Source organism: Engystomops pustulosus, chromosome 8 (assembly GCF_040894005.1).
Source record: "Engystomops pustulosus chromosome 8, aEngPut4.maternal, whole genome shotgun sequence".
Classification (NCBI taxonomy): domain Eukaryota; kingdom Metazoa; phylum Chordata; class Amphibia; order Anura; family Leptodactylidae; genus Engystomops; species Engystomops pustulosus.
Window position 1 is genome coordinate 96,752,801 of NC_092418.1, and position 17,679 is coordinate 96,770,479.

General features: G+C 42.0%; 1 protein-coding gene across 1 annotated transcript in view; it reads left to right on the top strand.

Moving 5' to 3' along the window:
• Nucleotides 1–15,733, top strand: part of LOC140075694 (prolyl endopeptidase FAP-like) — a 100,685-nt gene extending 84,952 nt beyond the window's left edge. Inside the window, exons 22-26 of the mRNA XM_072121872.1 lie at nucleotides 9,516–9,615; nucleotides 10,208–10,272; nucleotides 12,142–12,214; nucleotides 12,503–12,576; nucleotides 15,411–15,733. Of these exons, the coding sequence (XP_071977973.1) occupies nucleotides 9,516–9,615; nucleotides 10,208–10,272; nucleotides 12,142–12,214; nucleotides 12,503–12,576; nucleotides 15,411–15,509 (411 nt within the window). The 3' untranslated portion in view covers nucleotides 15,510–15,733. The remainder of the gene's footprint in view (nucleotides 1–9,515; nucleotides 9,616–10,207; nucleotides 10,273–12,141; nucleotides 12,215–12,502; nucleotides 12,577–15,410) is intronic.
• Nucleotides 15,734–17,679: the final 1,946 nt, after the last annotated feature.

Consider the following 17,679-nt stretch of genomic DNA (forward strand, 5'->3'; position numbering starts at 1 on the left):
ACAGTCACAGTCAGTAAGAGGCTTCTTTATCCCTGCACAATAATAACACTTTAGTAGTAAGGTAAGTATCTGTAATATGGGACTGTAGAAGAAATTATAGGAGATAGACGATAGGAGATTGATGATAGAACATAAATATGAAACATGATATAGATTCATAGTAGGTGGGCCCCATAGCAGATTTCTAAATATTTTAAGTCTATAGACACATATACACCATATACACACACATACAGCATAAACATACATACAGTATTCACACACCACATATCCATACAGCATATACACACATACAAACAGTACCATATGCACACATGCAGCATATACACATCACATATAAACTTACAGCAATACACACATACATACAATACTATACACACAAATACAACAATACACACATACATACAATGATATATACAGATATACAGCATATAGACACATACAGCAATACACACATACATGCAATACTATATACAGACATACAGCATATGCATACATTGTATACACATCACACACACATATACAGCATACACTCAATACACACCCAATACCTCAGATGCTGGGGCCCCCTGACACTGTGGGCCACATAGCGGCTGCTTCCACTGTAGTTATGCACCTGATTCATAGATATATAATAGATTTATAGATGTATAAAAATAAAGTAGATTATATATATATATATATATATATAGATAGATAGATACTGTAGAAGAGACATAGAAGATCAATTGATTGATAGATAGATGATGGGAGATTGATATGATTGATAGATAAATAAGATAAATAGACAAAAAGCTAGAGAAATAAATGGTCAGACAGATATATAGACCGGAAATGGACAAATTATAGGAGATAGATATGATGGATGCATAGATAGATGATAGATGGATAGGAGATTTATTATTTCATTTGCTATTACAAATTTTCCAATCCATATCAGTCATTTGCTATGAATATATATACCGTATACTGATAACCCGTCAGTAAGTGAGTCATCCCTTCCCATACTACATCACACCCGATCCTCTGTCATATTACGACCTGGGTTTTCTATAACGGTTTGTGGCCGAGTGCCTTATAATATTGTCTACGTCTGTTATTCTTTCAAGTAGCATTATGTTATTTACTTTGCGGTCTTTATTGACTAGGCAGGAAGTGAGTACAGACATGGGATCTATGCTAATGTACAGTGACAGCTGGCTAGCAGGGCTATCTGTCAGGAAGAACATGCTCTTCATAGCCTATGTACATACATGTCTGTATTTCACATGAATGAGTCTCTTCTTGCAAAGTTTCAGGAAAACTTGAGTTGAGTTTAGTGATGAGCGGATCATGCACACCGGTATTTTGGGGAGGATCGTCGCTCCTGATGAAGTCATTGACAAGCGATGATGATCCTAGTGCCAAGATGTGCGGCCACAGCCATTTAAATGCCTCTTGCGACTATGCCAGCACAATTAAAGGGTAGCTGGCACCAATCGTGGGCGTTAATGGTGCAGGGGATGGGGTGGGGTTGTGAGCCAGGCCTGGTCCCCAACTTCTAATGAAGCAATGTTACTGAAGAAGCTTTATCGAGCAATGAAATTTTTGGCATAAATTAAGTCAACAAATGGAAGGTTTAAGCTTACAGGGGATTTAATTTATCTTGTGATAAACAGTTTTTGTACAAGCATTTTGCAGTTCTCTTTTCCATTCACCAATCCCTCCTCCAGCAAAAAAGTGAGAAACCTCAATTGCCCTGTTATAATTTATGCCAGACTATGTCAGTGCTCTCCAGTTATTTTTCTTACATACCCACTTATACATAACCTGGCATGGGTGGGAGCCAACTACTCAGTCATAGGCAATAGTACTTCATAATGTCACACCTAGGTGTACACAACCCAACATGATGAGGCCGCCTTATCTTTCCATCTGGTTCCCATTGATCCTGTTGAACCTTTTTATGTCTATTTGTGTCTCAGGCTTGGGCCCCTTCCACACAAATGTATGCTTGTCCAGTCTATAACCAGGGCGTAGCGTAAAGCCGGCTGGGGAATCGGGGAACTCCTAACCCCTCCTTTCTCCATAATGAGCTGTGCACCTGAGCCATAAGTATGGCAAAAGATAGAGCATGCACTATCTTTTTCCTGGTTGTGGCATGGTATGGTGACTCACGTTGTGCTCTACGGGCCGTGACGTACACAATGTACTTCTATGGCAGCCATTTACTAGCTGCCATTTGTACGGTTAGTGTACATTAACGTTTGTGTGCATGGGACCTAACTAAGGTAGGCCCATTTAACTGCAACCCCAAGATAAACAGAGGAGAACATCTAATTAATTTATTCATAGATTTCATATGAATCTAACATTTTTCAGCCACTGATTCAAAACCAAATCTCTTATGCTTGACTTCAAAGAAATGGTGGCTTGCTACTGCCTTCATTTATCCTAGAGCTTAGGGAGGGGGAGGCAAAATTTTAAAAATTATATAAATATTTGATGAAACAAGAGAGAAGCTTTTAATGAAAAACACATTTTTTTAAAGGAATAGAGGGGTTCAGACTTGATCTAAATCTTTGAAAAATTTGGCCAAACTTCAGCAAAGCCAATTTTGGATAATTTGCTCATTTGTACAGCCATGTCATTTCCCCTCTTGACTGGACAGTCTTTTTGAAGATTGTCTAAAGCTATGATGGGTCCTCCGGGCACCATCAAGGTGTCACCACATGTTGTAATTCTATGGAAGGGATAGTAAGGTGTGGTGCTCTCCTATGGGAAACAAGTCCAGAGATTCAGGGTTTGATGTGAACAGCTAGCTTCTTTAATTAAAAAGCTCAGGTGCCAAGCAATACACGTCAAAGGGCTGACTACTCCCAGGTAGAAGAAGGTATAATGCTGCTGAAAGACCTGGGCTAGCGCCCCTCTCTTTCTCTGAAGGCTGGTACTCTGGTCACAGGCTAGGAACCCTGTCAGAGCTCTGTTCCCTAACTGCAAGACACTAACGAGTGAGAATATACTCCTTATATATGTTCTACCAGGGGAGAAGTGGTTACATTTCAGCACAAAAACAATCACCAAGCATTCTCCCATAGACTTACACTGACTCCCCATAATATTCTATGGCAGCAAGTTTCTAAAGTGTAAACAACTTTCAAGCCATCGCCTGTCATTCTGAAGTTGAGGCTGTTTGTTTGTCTGGTGAACAAGTCTGTCTTTCTTCTGCAAAGCAATCTGTTCTATAGCTAGAAAATTACTGACTTTCTTAATTTACAGATAGACAGTCAGAAATGTCTCTCAATGTTCATTAACCCTTTCTACCAGTCTATACAGATACAGTAATAATAAACCGAATGTATATAACAAAACACTATAGATTAATGCAAGTTAACCCTTGATGTAAAGTAAACTAAAGTGTTGAGTCCGCATAGGGGAAATATTCAAATGTCAAAAGTTAAATGATCCTCTGATCCATATGATATTTGAGAAATCAATGACTTTTCAATTTCTGGTCCATATATAATCCAACCTCAGGGGTGGTGATAGAAATGCTAGAACTGTGATGTTCAGCAGAATTATGAAGCAGAATACAGGCAGCAGCATAGGATCCGTATGTGATTAGTGAGCAAAATACCCATTATTTTTATTTTTTTTTGGTAGGTCAAAAGGAAAAAAATGTAGAAAACATATGCTGTAGAATAGTCAAAAATTGATCAAGGCTGAAGCCCAATTTAGAAATACATTAATTTACTAAAGCAAATACCTGATGGGAACATAGAGAAGTACCTAGTACAGTGATGGCGAACCTATGGCACGGGTGCCAGAGGTGGCACTCGGAGCCCTTTCTGTGGGCACCTGCGCCATCACCCCAACGCAGAGTTCGCCAGACAGGACTCAAGGCCTCATGCAGTCCCAGGAAGCCCAGAACCCTGGAAGGAAGCTGCAATGATAATCCGAACGTCTTCTCCTTATTTCTACTGTATTGGTGTCCTCAGGTGCCTATACAATTTAAACATGTAACAGAGCAGGGAGTCATAAGTTACTGTTTAAATTGCCGATTATCTTTGCAAAAGATTTTTGGGTTTCGGTCGTAGATTGGGCACTCGGCATCTAAAAGGTTTGCCATCTCTGACCTAGTAAAACTACTCCCTGTATGTAATATATGTAGTGTAGGAAGAGATTTCACCATGCAGGGAGATTATCTGGTGTGTGATAAGATAACATGACATAGTAGTGGTTTTTTATGCTGTGTACACTATACCGTATATATTTGCTTTGCATTCACCTTCATTACAGGTCAATATTCCATTCTTTCCTCTATTTTTTTTTAATTGTTTTATTTTAAAGTTCCCCAGAATATGAATTATTCTCTTTTATTTGCCTATTTATCCTGTATTATAGACACTTTGATCACAAAGTACTTTGGACAGTGCTGACATCTTCCAGGCAGGATATAAAGTCATTTATAATATTATAGCCACCCATTTACTGATAACAGCAGCAATACTTAGTCGACCCGTACTGCAAAGTTTGGGTCCGTGCTGAACATTGCCGTTGATGTTCCCTGAACCTGAAATGCTGGCAGCGATCAAAGGCAGGCCTGTCACCAGCAAGTGCCGGGGCCCATAGCTGCTGGGGGGCCCACATAAGTAATATATAAGTATTTATGGTACCAGGAGTCTCTGCAGAACAGCAGCTTAGAACTGTGGATTCCATTTAACATTATACACCCATATATATGCATTAAGTACATTATACACCCATATACATGCATACAATGCACTATACATACATATGCAAACATGCAGCAGATTATACACCTATACATACAGTACATAATACACCCATATAGTATATTATACAAACGCATACTGAACATTTTACACCCACATACACATATACATTACATTATACATGCATACATGAAATTATAGACACATATACATGCAAACCGCAGATTATACACCCACATACACATTTACAGTACTTTATACACCCATATATTTACAACACATTGTACATACCCTTGAAGATCAGTCCAACAGTTTTCACTCTTCCATGGTGTTCATGAGGGGGGTCAGAGGTGCAGCCCTGCAGCTGGAGCCACTACAGGATGTTAAAGATTCCTAAAGATAAAGGTCCTGCTACACCCCCTTGAGCTGTAGACTGACTGAAGTGGTAAAGTGTGTGTTATGGAGGACACACTGCTGGTCAGAACGTCCTCCATTCTTTAGATTTGTGGTAGGATGGGTGGCAAGGCTCCTCTGCCACTGCAGGCCCCATATCAGCAGCTATTACCCCTGTAGTTACGCCCCTGTTCACATGTGGATTTAGCGTTCCAAACATATTTTATTTACTGGTGCCAGCTGCTGGGTTCTTGAGGTACTGGAAGGGAATGGTCGCAATAAGCTAATGCCAACTCAAGTCCCATTTAAAGGGCACCTACCACCACGAATCTACCTATAAAGGTAGATCGGGTGGTAGGTGGATGTATGGGACGTGAGGATAGCCCTTTTTAGAGCTAATCCTCACGTCCCCGCTAGCGTAGCATAAACTTTATTGCCCTAATATGTTAATTTAATTAAGCGGCTACCGGGGCGTGGAGTAGCCGGACACGAGGCTACACGGCGCGGCTACTCCACGCCCCAGTAGCTGCTTTCCCCCGCCTACCCTGTGATCTTCGGCGCGCAGCTCCTGGCAGCTGCGCGCCCTCGTCCGAGAAGCCGGAGTTCTGCGCATGCGCAGTAACTCCGGCCAAGATGCGCGATCTCGGGAACTACTGGGGCGTGGAGTAGCCGCGCCGTGTAGCCTCGTGTCCGGCTACTCCACGCCCCGGTAGCCGCTTAATTAAATTAACATATTAGGGCAATAAAGTTTATGCTACGCTAGCGGGGACGTGAGGATTAGCTCTAAAAAGGGCTATCCTCACGTCCCATACATCCACCTACCACCCGATCTACCTTTATAGGTAGATTCGTGGTGGTAGGTTCCCTTTAAGTACCTTCTTCTGTGTGTTGGACCCACAAATAGGGTCAATGTTTAGAATAGGTCAATATCATAAGGGTTGTCCTGCTCAAACAAATGAATTGTCAAAATGTTGCAGAAAACTCTAAATTAGGCTGGATTCACACGACCACAAGGGGGGCGTATATACGGCCGGCGTATATACGGCCGACGTATATACGGCCGACGTATATACGGCCGATATACGTCCCCCATAGACAGCTATGGGCGCGCGGCGCCCTACGGGAGCGTACGGTGCCGCACACGTACCCTGTCCTATTTTTTCAGGGCATACGGCGCCGTGTGCCATGTATCCCTATGGAGATGGGCGGGGGTGAGCAGCGCTCTCCCCCTCCTCCTCTCCCTGCGCGCTGCCATGTGCCCGCCGTGCTACGGTACGGCGGGCACCGGTCTTGTGAATCCAGCCTTATACTAAGTTTGTAAACCCCACTTGCCAAGTTCCATTACATCCATCCATGATGTTGACTTACATTGATGCGGGGTCCTGTCACTTGATGCAGAGCAAAAGAGGTCCAGTGATTGGCTTCAGTCACATGCAGGTAGGGAATGCCATACTACTTGCTTATCAGGGGGATCTCAGTGACGAGACCCCCACAGATCATGTCCAATGAGGTATGAGGTACCTCCATCAGACTCCTCGTCACTCTCCAAGATTAGCCTTCACTAAGACCTCCACTTGTCAGCAAGTTAGGCCCTATCCTGTGGATATGGCCTATTTTGTTTTGTAGGAAACCCCTTTAAGGTAATAGAAAATCTTACTCATTGCCCAATGGATAATCCATTCATTCAATTATCTCAAGACAACCTTACAGAACTTGGTGATTACTCTTCATTGAAAAAAAAGACTACCCTTTAGTTTATGTACTTGGCTAAGCTAGTGCCAAAGGCCTCATGAGGATGGATGCAGCTCTCTCCGAGATTAACAATGTTTTACTTGGTTTACTGCATGACATACAGTGAAGAGGTAGTAAATCGTGCACTTTGGTCGAGGCAATAATGGGTTTATAAGCCTCGGGAATTTGGTGTTACATTAAGCTTTTATTTTTAGATTGTTCAGATTAATGATACAAAATAGAAAACTTAAAGAGATAAACACCAATGCATCCAATAGATGATAAAAGAGACATTTGTTTTGAAAGGAACCAGTTGCAAAAACTGATAAAAATTAAGAATAAACATTTAGAAAATCATGAGAAGTCAGGACAGAAAAAAAGAAGCACAACACGATAAGGAGGTTTACTTTATGTCTAAATACATTGTAGAATATGGACCAAAAATCCTATTAAAAAAATTAAAAAATTACTTAAAGTGTAGTTAAAGGAAACCTACCACGAGGAATATATTACCAAAAGTAGATCTGGTGGTAGATTCCTCCTGTCTTTCTTTGCCCTCATCTGTAATTTAATAATCCTGGAACCGAACTTGTTAAAAACTTTATTTTAGTAATATGTAAATTAACCCCCTGTACTATTGAGTAGAGCTGCCGGAGACATCTGGCTTTCAATGGAGAGAGGAGGGGTGAGGAGTGCTCACGTGCCCTCCCCCCTCCTAATGCCCAGGTGGGGGGTGCACAGGTCCATGTGCAAGAAGCCTAACTCTTTTTGGAAAATCCTTCCTTTTATTATCAGCTGAACTTTACTAGTAAATTTATGTCTTATTGTGTGTTACAAAAAAGTCCTTTCTGAATATATAAATCAATCTATTGTCCATCTGAAGTTATGGTGACAAAACTTATATCTACTGAATGTTATTAAACTTTTGTAAAACTTTTATCATGTTATACATTTTTATTGGTGCTACTCCATGCACTGCGACACCACCAAAAGCTAAAATTGATGGAAAGAAGTGCTCAGCCGACTAACGTAATACGCTATGATCAGCCGTATTCGGGCCTCTTAGGACCATTGGGACTTATTAACTAAGGGTCCGCAGCTGCACTTTCGGCGGACTTTCTGACATTTTCGGGTTTTGCGCGGCTGTGACATGTATTTAACAGGGGGTTGTGTCGCATGTGATCCAATTGTAAAGCAAGCCCCTTTTAAGGAAAAAATGATAATAAAAAAATAATAAACATGACCACTCTTGGCCAATTACCACCATGGCCACAGGGGACATGCCTGCGGCTGCTAAGGGGCTGCAGCCGGTTGATTGCCTGCTCAGCAATCAACCAACTTTGCAATTTTTCCCCGAACACAAACCCGAACATAAACTCAAGCTTCTTGGGGAATGGAGGATGTGTCCCTTCTGCCTATTTTCAATCTTCGATTTCAGGACCATTGGTGGACCTTCAAAAGGTCCTGAAATGGCTCTTGTGTACATGTGTATTGAGAGCAGAAACAGATACATGAGGATTAAATGGGTGAAGGTCCATTTCAGTATAAAATATAGTGGGGGTCATTTACTAAGGGCCCGATTCTCGTTTTCCCGACGTGTTACCCGAATATTTCCGATTTGCGCCGATTTCCCCTGAATTGCCCCGGGATTTTGGCGCACGCATCGGCGCTGGCATGCACGCGACGGAAATTGGGGGGGCGTGGCCGAACGAAAACCCGATGGATTCGGAAAAACCGCCGCATTTAAAACAAAAAATCTGTTGCGGAGCTTGCACTTACCTTCACTCAGCCGGCCTCGGTGAACTCCAGCGCATTCCGATGCTTTTCAGCGCAGCAGCGCCACCTGGTGGACGGCGGAGGAACTACCTTAATGAATCCCAGCCGGACCCGAATCCAGCGCAGACAACACACCGCTGGATCGCGAATGGGCCGGGTAAGTAAATCTGCCCCAGTGTGTGGTTTGGGTGGCCATGTGCCCCCTAGAAGCCTTAAGCCCTGGGCTACCGCCCAAACCTCCTACATTATAATCCACTACTTGCTGTACATGTACAGCTTCAGTGGTCATGGGAGCCCATCACAAACTGACACCTATTTTCAAATTCCTGAAACAAAAAGTTGACATAAATTTCATTCAGTAGTCACTTGCTCCTTGCCTCAGACTGTTTCTGGGATCCCGATCAGTGACCTGAAGACTTGCTCTTGACCTGAACTAAGATCCTCTTAGCTCTGACACTCAGGGTTTAATCCCAGAAAAGAAGCCGGCTCTGGCTTGGGATATTGGAGCCTACAGGTGATTAAGAAGTTGAAGCCTTGGGAGTCATCCAAATAATCTACAATAGGTAAAAAAAATTAATTGGAGAACTTGTTACATAATCTACCTATAATATATAAATACTAGAGGACAGTTGAGATCTATTCTGAATACCTGTATGACGTCCAGTGATGGTACCGACATGTTCCAATCGTGCTCCAGCCCATCTAGCTCAAGGGCCCACCAGTGGATTAAACTATTCACCCTTAGACTTGTACGAGCCGGAACTTTATCATAAAACAAATAAAATAAAACATGGTCAAGACAACAGGGCACTCGTTATTATGGATAGTAAAATAGGAATAATTTATGAATATTGTTATTTACTATCAATGTTACTTACTTTTCCGTTATTCTTCCTTCAGTCCTATGGTGGTTATGTCACATCCATGGTCCTCGGCCAAGGTACAGGCCTTTTTAAATGTGGGATGGCTGTTGCTCCGGTTTCCAATTGGGAATATTATGGTACGTTCTATATTATACTATAAAAACTATAGTATTACCGTATATACTCGAGTATAAGCCGACCCGAGTATAAGCCGAGACCCCTAATTTCAACACAAAAAACTGGGAAAACCTATTGACTCGAGTATAAGCCGAGGGTGGGAAATGCATTTGTTACAGCCTCCCAGTATATAGTCTGCCAGCCCCTGTAGCATACAGCCTGCCCAACCCCTATAGCATACAGCCTGCCCAGCCCCTGTAGTAGGAAAAAAAATAACACTGTACTCATCTTTCCGACGTCCCCCATAGGTCCTCTTCTGTCTCAGACTGTCTCAGACAGAAGAGGACCTATGGGTGACGTCAGAAAGGTGATTTTTGTCTTTATGTTTTTAGTTGACTCGAGTATAAGCCGAGTTAGGGTTTTTGAGTACAAATTTTGTGCTGAAAAACTAGGCTTATACTCGAGTATATAAGGTACTACATTTTAGCATACAAGACTTTTACTCCTTGACATCGGAGGAGTCAAAATCTCCCTTGCACATTACATATTATATATCCTGCCTTACCTTTGGTCTTGCCCAATTTACTCATTTTAAATATTTATTTCTTGCAGCATCCATCTATACAGAGAGGTACATGGGGCTTCCAACAAAATCAGACAACCTTCAAAATTATCAGGTACAAAGGAGTATACAAGGAAGTCCAGTAGCCCTGCAGTGACTTCTCTTCCAATTGTCCCTATTGTGAGCACATGTTCTGATCAGTACATATTCTAAAAAAAAAAGTAGACCACCAGACCCCCTGAAATCCATGCAGGGATTCTGTAGACTTCACCTGGTGTTTTATTATTTGGGCGTAATGATGAAAAGTATTGCCAGAATTTCTTCATTACCATCGTCAAGATAGGTACATGTCTTACTGGGGCCTTCTAAATAGGCCCAACTCCATTTAAAGTTGCATTCCTGCTCGTGAAGTAGTTTTGTGTAAAATGTTAATGGATATCAACCATAACGGGGTATTTATAACCTGGATCAAAGTGTTGAAAAGGATGTACAGAATTCTTAAAGTTAATTTAAAGGAAATCTACCACCAACATCCATCATGATAAACTACCTTAGGGTGCATTCACACAAATTTGCGGGCAAATTTGACGGCAATTGTGGCACGACAGCGGTACAGTGCCACACATGTGTGGCACCGAACCGCACCGTGCACCAGGAAAAGATAGAGCATGCTCTATCTTTTCCCGAGTGTGCGGCCGTGCACCGCTGTTTCCTATGGAGGGGGAGGCGTTGCCTCCTCCTCCTATCCATCACACGGTGGTATACACATCCGGCGGGCATACCGCCGCGTGAATGTACCTATAGATCCAGGCACTGTGACTGTGATAATCATCTTGTAAATGTTATCAATGGCCTCCTTCTTTCTAAAAGCAAGTTTGAAACTTATGCTAATGAGCCAGAAGGACACGGGGGGCATTACCAGAGCCCTTCCATGCTATGGATTCACAGACTGTTACACTGTGTGTTGAAATTTCTTGCACTGTAGTGAGATTACATCAGGAGCAAAGCGGGAAGGGGAGACAGTTCAACAGTCTGTGAATCTTCAGCACAGAAGGGGCTCTGAGTTCGGGTGGGGTTCTTCAGGCTCATTACCGTAATTGTAAAAGATGGTTTTAGAAGGAGGGAGGCCATGGATAATAAACATATGAAGATTGCCACGGTCACAGTACCTGGATCTATGAGTGTCCCTGGTTTATCATAATTGATTTTGATGGAAAATTTCCCATGTCATAAAGATATGTCAAATCAAAAAGTAAGGCCAAGAATTATCCCATTCAAATGGAAAAATAGGAGATTGCAACCTATCACCTATCTTATCCTAGGTCAGTGATGGCAAACCTTTAAGAGGCCGAGTGCCCAAACTACAACAAAGACCCGCTTATTTATCGCAAAGTGCCAACACAGAAATTTAATTTGTGATTTGTACTCCCTGCTCTGTAAAAGTTTTCATTGATACCATCACTCTGAGGACACCAATAAAGCAGAAAACAGTCCCAAGTAGAGCTGTCACTTTAAAATAGCTCTGTGCACAGCAAGTCCTGGGCTGTCTGGGACTGCAGGAAGATACCTGGAGTCATCTCTGGTGATGGCCTGAGTGTCCACAGAAAGGGCTTTGAGTGCCACCTCTGGCACCCGTGCCATAGGTTAGCCACCACTGGCCTAGGTCATAGGGCCCCCATTATCGGTAAGGGATCCTGTGAATAGATGATAGATTGCACAATCATTTTGGAAAGAACCTGATTGTTTCCCATCCTGCCCTATCGTTTCACAATTTTATTCTACCTTTCCACATACAAGACAACTGGCCAAAGTCAACATATTGGTGAGGTCAGTGGAAAAAACTAGAAAGGCAAATAAGAGCGTAGACAGATTGATCATTTTATAGACTTGCATAAGAGTTAATGCCATCACCAAACACAAGCCTTTTTATATTAGTTGTGCATCAGAAATCACGGCTAATGAATTACTTCTCCTTCCTTTTCAGAATTCTACTGTGATGTCCAGGGCCGAGAATTTCAGGAAAGTAGATTACCTACTCGTTCACGGAACGGCAGATGGTAGGTGCTATCAAGGGCCAATCTGCAGGGTAAACAACAGGGCAGAATCTGAGAATAACTTTGTTTGATGAGCAATAAGCACACTACTTAGTTTCTGATAGACAATAGTACCTAAGAGTGTTTGTGCTACACCTGCTCTCAAGCTGAGATGATACTATCATTTTTATCAATAGGCAACCATCTCATAGACCATCATCTCATCCTAATGCATCATCGCCAAACTGTCAAATATTTATTCATTTTTCTAATACGGTCAACAAACGGATTTGGTTTTGTGTCTTGTCATAGATAATGTGCATTTCCAACAAGCTGCGCAGATTTCGAAGGCTTTGGTCGATGCACAAGTAGACTTTGAAGCAATGGTAAATTCCTATATTTAGTAGGATTTCACTTTTTATTTATTACATGCTAACTACTGATGATAGATTATCTAAATGTGTGTCTAAATTTGCCAAGATAGTGAACTAGTTTATGACTAGTATAAGATATAGCGTAGATAAATGTGGCCATTCAAAACCAGCCAAAGTTGACACACCATCTACGCAAATGACCCCATGTGAGTCCGAACATTGGAGGTCATTTACTAAGGGCCCGAATCGCGTTTTTACATCGTTTTACCCGAATTTTGCCGATTTGCGCTGTTTTTCCTTGAATTGCCCCGGGATTTTGGCGCACGCGACCGGATTGTGGGGCATCGGCGCTGGCATGCACGCAACCGAAATTGGGGGGTGTGGCCGTCGGAAAACCCGTTGGATTGTGTCGCTTGACACGCACTTACCTGCACCCGGCCTGGCTTGGTGAAGTTCAGTGCACTCCGACGGAATTCAGCACCGCAGCGCCACCTGGTGGACGTCGGGGGAACTACCTTAGTGAATCCCGGCAGAACCCGAATCCTCCACAAAGAAAGCGCTGCTGGATCGTGAATGGACCGGGTAAGTAAATCTGCCCCATTGTCTTAGTATGTTCATGCTCTTCCAGCTACATTGCACCTTTAGCTTCTTAAATGTGCTTTCCTTCAGCCATCTGACTTAGCTCAGCTACCCTATTCCCCCTCACTCAGGAATGAGAGAGACACTGGCTGTGTGAAACTAGCCGAAGAGAATTCCCGAGGGAGAAGGGAATGAGGGAGCCGTCTGTCACTCACAGACAGCTTCTCTCTCATGCCTGGGATGGGAGAATGAGGTAGTTGAGCAGATTTGGCAGAAAAGAGAGAATGCTACTTGATAATTAGGAGGCACAACTGAGTTGGAAGAACATGAATATGCCGGACTTTGCTCAAAGGAAAGACAATGGTGGAGATTTATCAAGCTGCCTAAGAGTAAGAATGTGCTTAATTGCCCATGGCAACCAATTACAGCTCAGCTTTCATTTTACCAGTGCTCATGAATATTTTAAAGAGAAGCTGTAATTGGGTGCCATGAGCAACTAAGCACATTCTTACTCTTAGGCAGCTTGATAAACCGGCCCCAATGATCATGGCGTCATTTGCAAAGAAGAAGGTGAGTCAAATTTAGATACGGACTGTGAAAAGTAACAGGCATGTGGAAGAAAAATATAGGGATAGTTGTGCTGCTGTATAATAGCAGCTTTCAAAGATTTATTCTGTTTTTGTGGGTTAGTTTGACACAATCTCTTTACGTGGGCTGCATTGCTTCTTTTAATGGGTGGTCATATAAAATGCCAGGATTCTCCACAGATACTACAATGTCTATGGACCAATGGCGGGGTCCGGGGCAATGAGTGTCTACCTCATTTAGAAATGTAAACAGGTACCAAAAGGGCCATATCTTTATTAGGGGCCACTCTTACTTCAGTGTACACCTCTACCATAGCTATCTGAACAATACATGGCAAATAAATGATCACTTGAGGCTCCACTGCTCGGACCGCTACCAGTGACTAGAATAGGGACCTTAGATGCAGTAATATGGATGAAGAATTGGTCATACTTGTGCACTATTGCTATATAGGATTCACAGACATGAATCCTAATGTCCTGTGAACATTTGTGACTAAATTCCTCTTGCGTCCCCTGTGCTAGTGATCAGTGGTTCTCCCAATAGTGGCGCCTCCAACTGTGATATATTTTCATCAGCTCTCCTGTGGATAGGTGATAAATGCCTTGCGGAATTCCCGCAGAATAAGTGACTCAGATTACAGGACTCTGATGGATTTAAACCCTAAATTTATTGTTTGACTTAACAAAAAGTCAAATTTTAAAAGTTTGGGAGCTGTGATCCAAATCCCATAAATTAACATGCCTCAAAACTTCCAGTTTAATTACAATTTACAGGAACCTTAAGAAATCTACAATAAATTTTGGACGGTGTTTGCGACGGCCAACACGTCAACAATTCTGCTGAACCCCCTACTACCGTACCTGTAGAAGGACAAATTCCCTCTTACCTTAGATTTCAACTGTTACTAGACATTGTAGACATGTATAAATTACATATGTCCCACCGCATAGGAAATTAAATAATCAAAGGTCCCAGGACTTATTTTACCATCAAACATTTCGAGGCAGCCACAAAACATCCACTCAAATCCAAACCATATGCCCAATGCTTAGCAGATGGAAGTTACATTATAACTTCTGATCATGGATGATATTAAGAAGTTCACTACATACTTTCTAAATCAGTTCCATACAGTTACAGTGATATTACAGACTTACTGTATAGCAATGACATTGGGGAGTTAATTTGGGCCCTGAGGTTCTCAAATTATGGGATACATTAACTATACATGTGTATGCATTATACAGGCATAGGGTCATCACTGGCTTTGTGCACATTAGGACATCAGGAAGTTAATTTGGCCCTGAAAAGTGTCCATATCATGGGTTACAATAAATATACAGGTGTATGCATTATACAGGGTTAGGACCTTCAGCACTGGTATTCTGCATTGTAGGACATTGGTAAGGACTACTCTACCTTGTTGATACTTGTGATTTTTATAGACTCTTATCTGAACTTGTAGTTGGATCACATCACAGCAAATCGGTGGCTACTCTTAGACACAAATAGGATAGACATCCTGTGCCTTAATATCCCAAACCATGTTGTTTTGTAAATCTGGTCATCTCATGTTCCACATATTGGGGACACGTCAAGCCAAAGTGAGATATACGAAATGATGTATATGCATAAAGTATATGGGATCTGTCTGACTCTATTTTTTCTTTTTTCAGTGGTACACAGACAAGGATCATTCGATTGGTGGCTCTGGAAGAAAACATCTATACAATCACATGACTCATTTTCTTAAGAAATGTTTTTCAATCTCATGAGTTACGTTCACTGATCTTGTACCGTATATATTTTTTTAATTTTAACAAATTTTGGTAAAAAAACATTCACTGTGCGGACAAATCTTCAAGATGCCTTTTTCTATGTCAATCGTGTTTGTTGTGTTTTGCCTGTCCAGTTGGTGTACACCGTAAACCTCAGTTATTAAAATTATGTATAAAGTCAAAAACTACTATTTCTGATGAATAAATAATAGAAACTTTAAGCTTGTGTGATGTCATTTTTGAGAAAGGGGGAATAATTAAGCCAGTTGTGACTCGCATATAGAAAGTTTTAGAACATCAGTGCCGGTGGGATATTGTCTACTTTTAGAGCATGTGAGCAAGAACCATAGGTAGAGATTTATTAGGACAGATACAACAGTTTTGGGGAGTACAATCCCAGAAATAATTGCAGTTCTGAACCACCAGTAATTGTGATGATTTCTCCTTTTAAGCCACCTCTACACCAAGTGGGCATGGAGGGGTGTGAAGGAGGCAGAGTGGGGTGGTTTAGTGTAGGATGGCAGAACGTTCAAGGGTTATGGTGCAATTGTACACCAACGCAAGTCGATTGCAGGAGCGTCCCGATGAGTCCGACGTGGCTGGGGTCTTCATCATACACCGGCAGTCGTGTATGATAAATTCCCCCATAGACTTACTCATAGTTAATTTTCAGCTATTGTTATATCATACATATTTTTGCATTAATTTCTACTGTAGTTTACTAAGGAATGGAACCAGGGGTTGCTATTTTCGTCACATTATAAGTTCTTGAATGAAGTTGACAACTTAAGATCATCTAATGTTAAATACGTTGTGAGCCTAGAAAATTGCTGTAATGCTCATAACATCCTAAATGTACCACTACTTATTACAGTTTATCAGTCTTCAAAGCAATGGAGGTAAGAGTGAAAACTGCACTGTAGAAGAATGTTGTGTGATTCAATTAACTTATGGACACAGCCCAATAAAATATATGAGTTTCCTGCTCGGACCCCCACCATGAGCCAGAGATAAGAGTTGTATGTTAGGAGTATATATAATTCTGCCAGAATTATTAAATCCCTGTACTACAGGAATGGCCATACATGTAAGGGTTAAACTTTAATGCCTGGCTCAAGTAGTCTTGCCTGTTGAGACTATCCCTTTGTCCAAGACCCTACTTTATTGGCTAGAGCTCGTGCACTCAGTTCAGGCACTTTGGGTGCTTGTAGGGTGCCCCAGATTCATGAAGATCGTGTTGTGGTCTTCATGAATTGGGTGCACTCTGTGCGATAGTGAGGCAAACTGCACGTAGTACCAAACTGCCTCACTATTTGGGCCTTGGACTCCACTTTGAAGGTGTCCTGTGGGATTTTTCTCCAAGTTTCAGCAGGTCCTGTAAGTTTTGAGCTGTGGCCTCCAAGGCTTGGCCTTCTTTCTCCAGCACATTCCATAGATGTATTAATGGGAGAATTTGAAGGTCAGGTCAACACCTTTAACAAGTTCCCTAAATCATTCCTGAACTGTTTTTACAGTATGCCAGGACTTATTATCCTAAAAGAAGTCACCGTTACGGAACACCACTGACTTGAAGTATTTACTCTCTCTGCAACAAAATCCTGTTTCATGGCATCTATCATGGCAACATCTCCACTTACTGCAGGGCTTCCCAGCAGAATATTGTCCTAGGACATAGGTTCCATCTTTTCTTATGGACCATTGACATGAAGTAAGAGAATTTATTGGTAGACCGGGTATTCTTCTTCTAGTGGTCAGCATGGACACTACAACCTCCCTGTGATTATTCAGACCTATTTATGGCATACTGCAATGTACCATGTATTCTGATACTTTTCTGTCATAGACAGTATTAAAGCTCTCAGCAATTTGTGGTACTCTTCAATGGTACCAGAACAGATAGGTTAGGCTTCACTACTCAGGTGTATTGATAAGCCTTGGGAACTCTTTCCCTGAGCACTTCAGGTTCTCTGGATCCCTTTGCACTCCTTGGACCAATTTTGGCATGTACCATCACTGCACATGGGTGAACCTAAATGATCTGCTGGCGAGTTATAGAACAGCGCCCCCTCTGCCCCATCCAGTAGTGATACATATTAGTTTATTATTTTAGTAAGTGGGTTCTTCATGCAGTATCTCACACCCATGAAGACATTGGATGGGAAGAGAC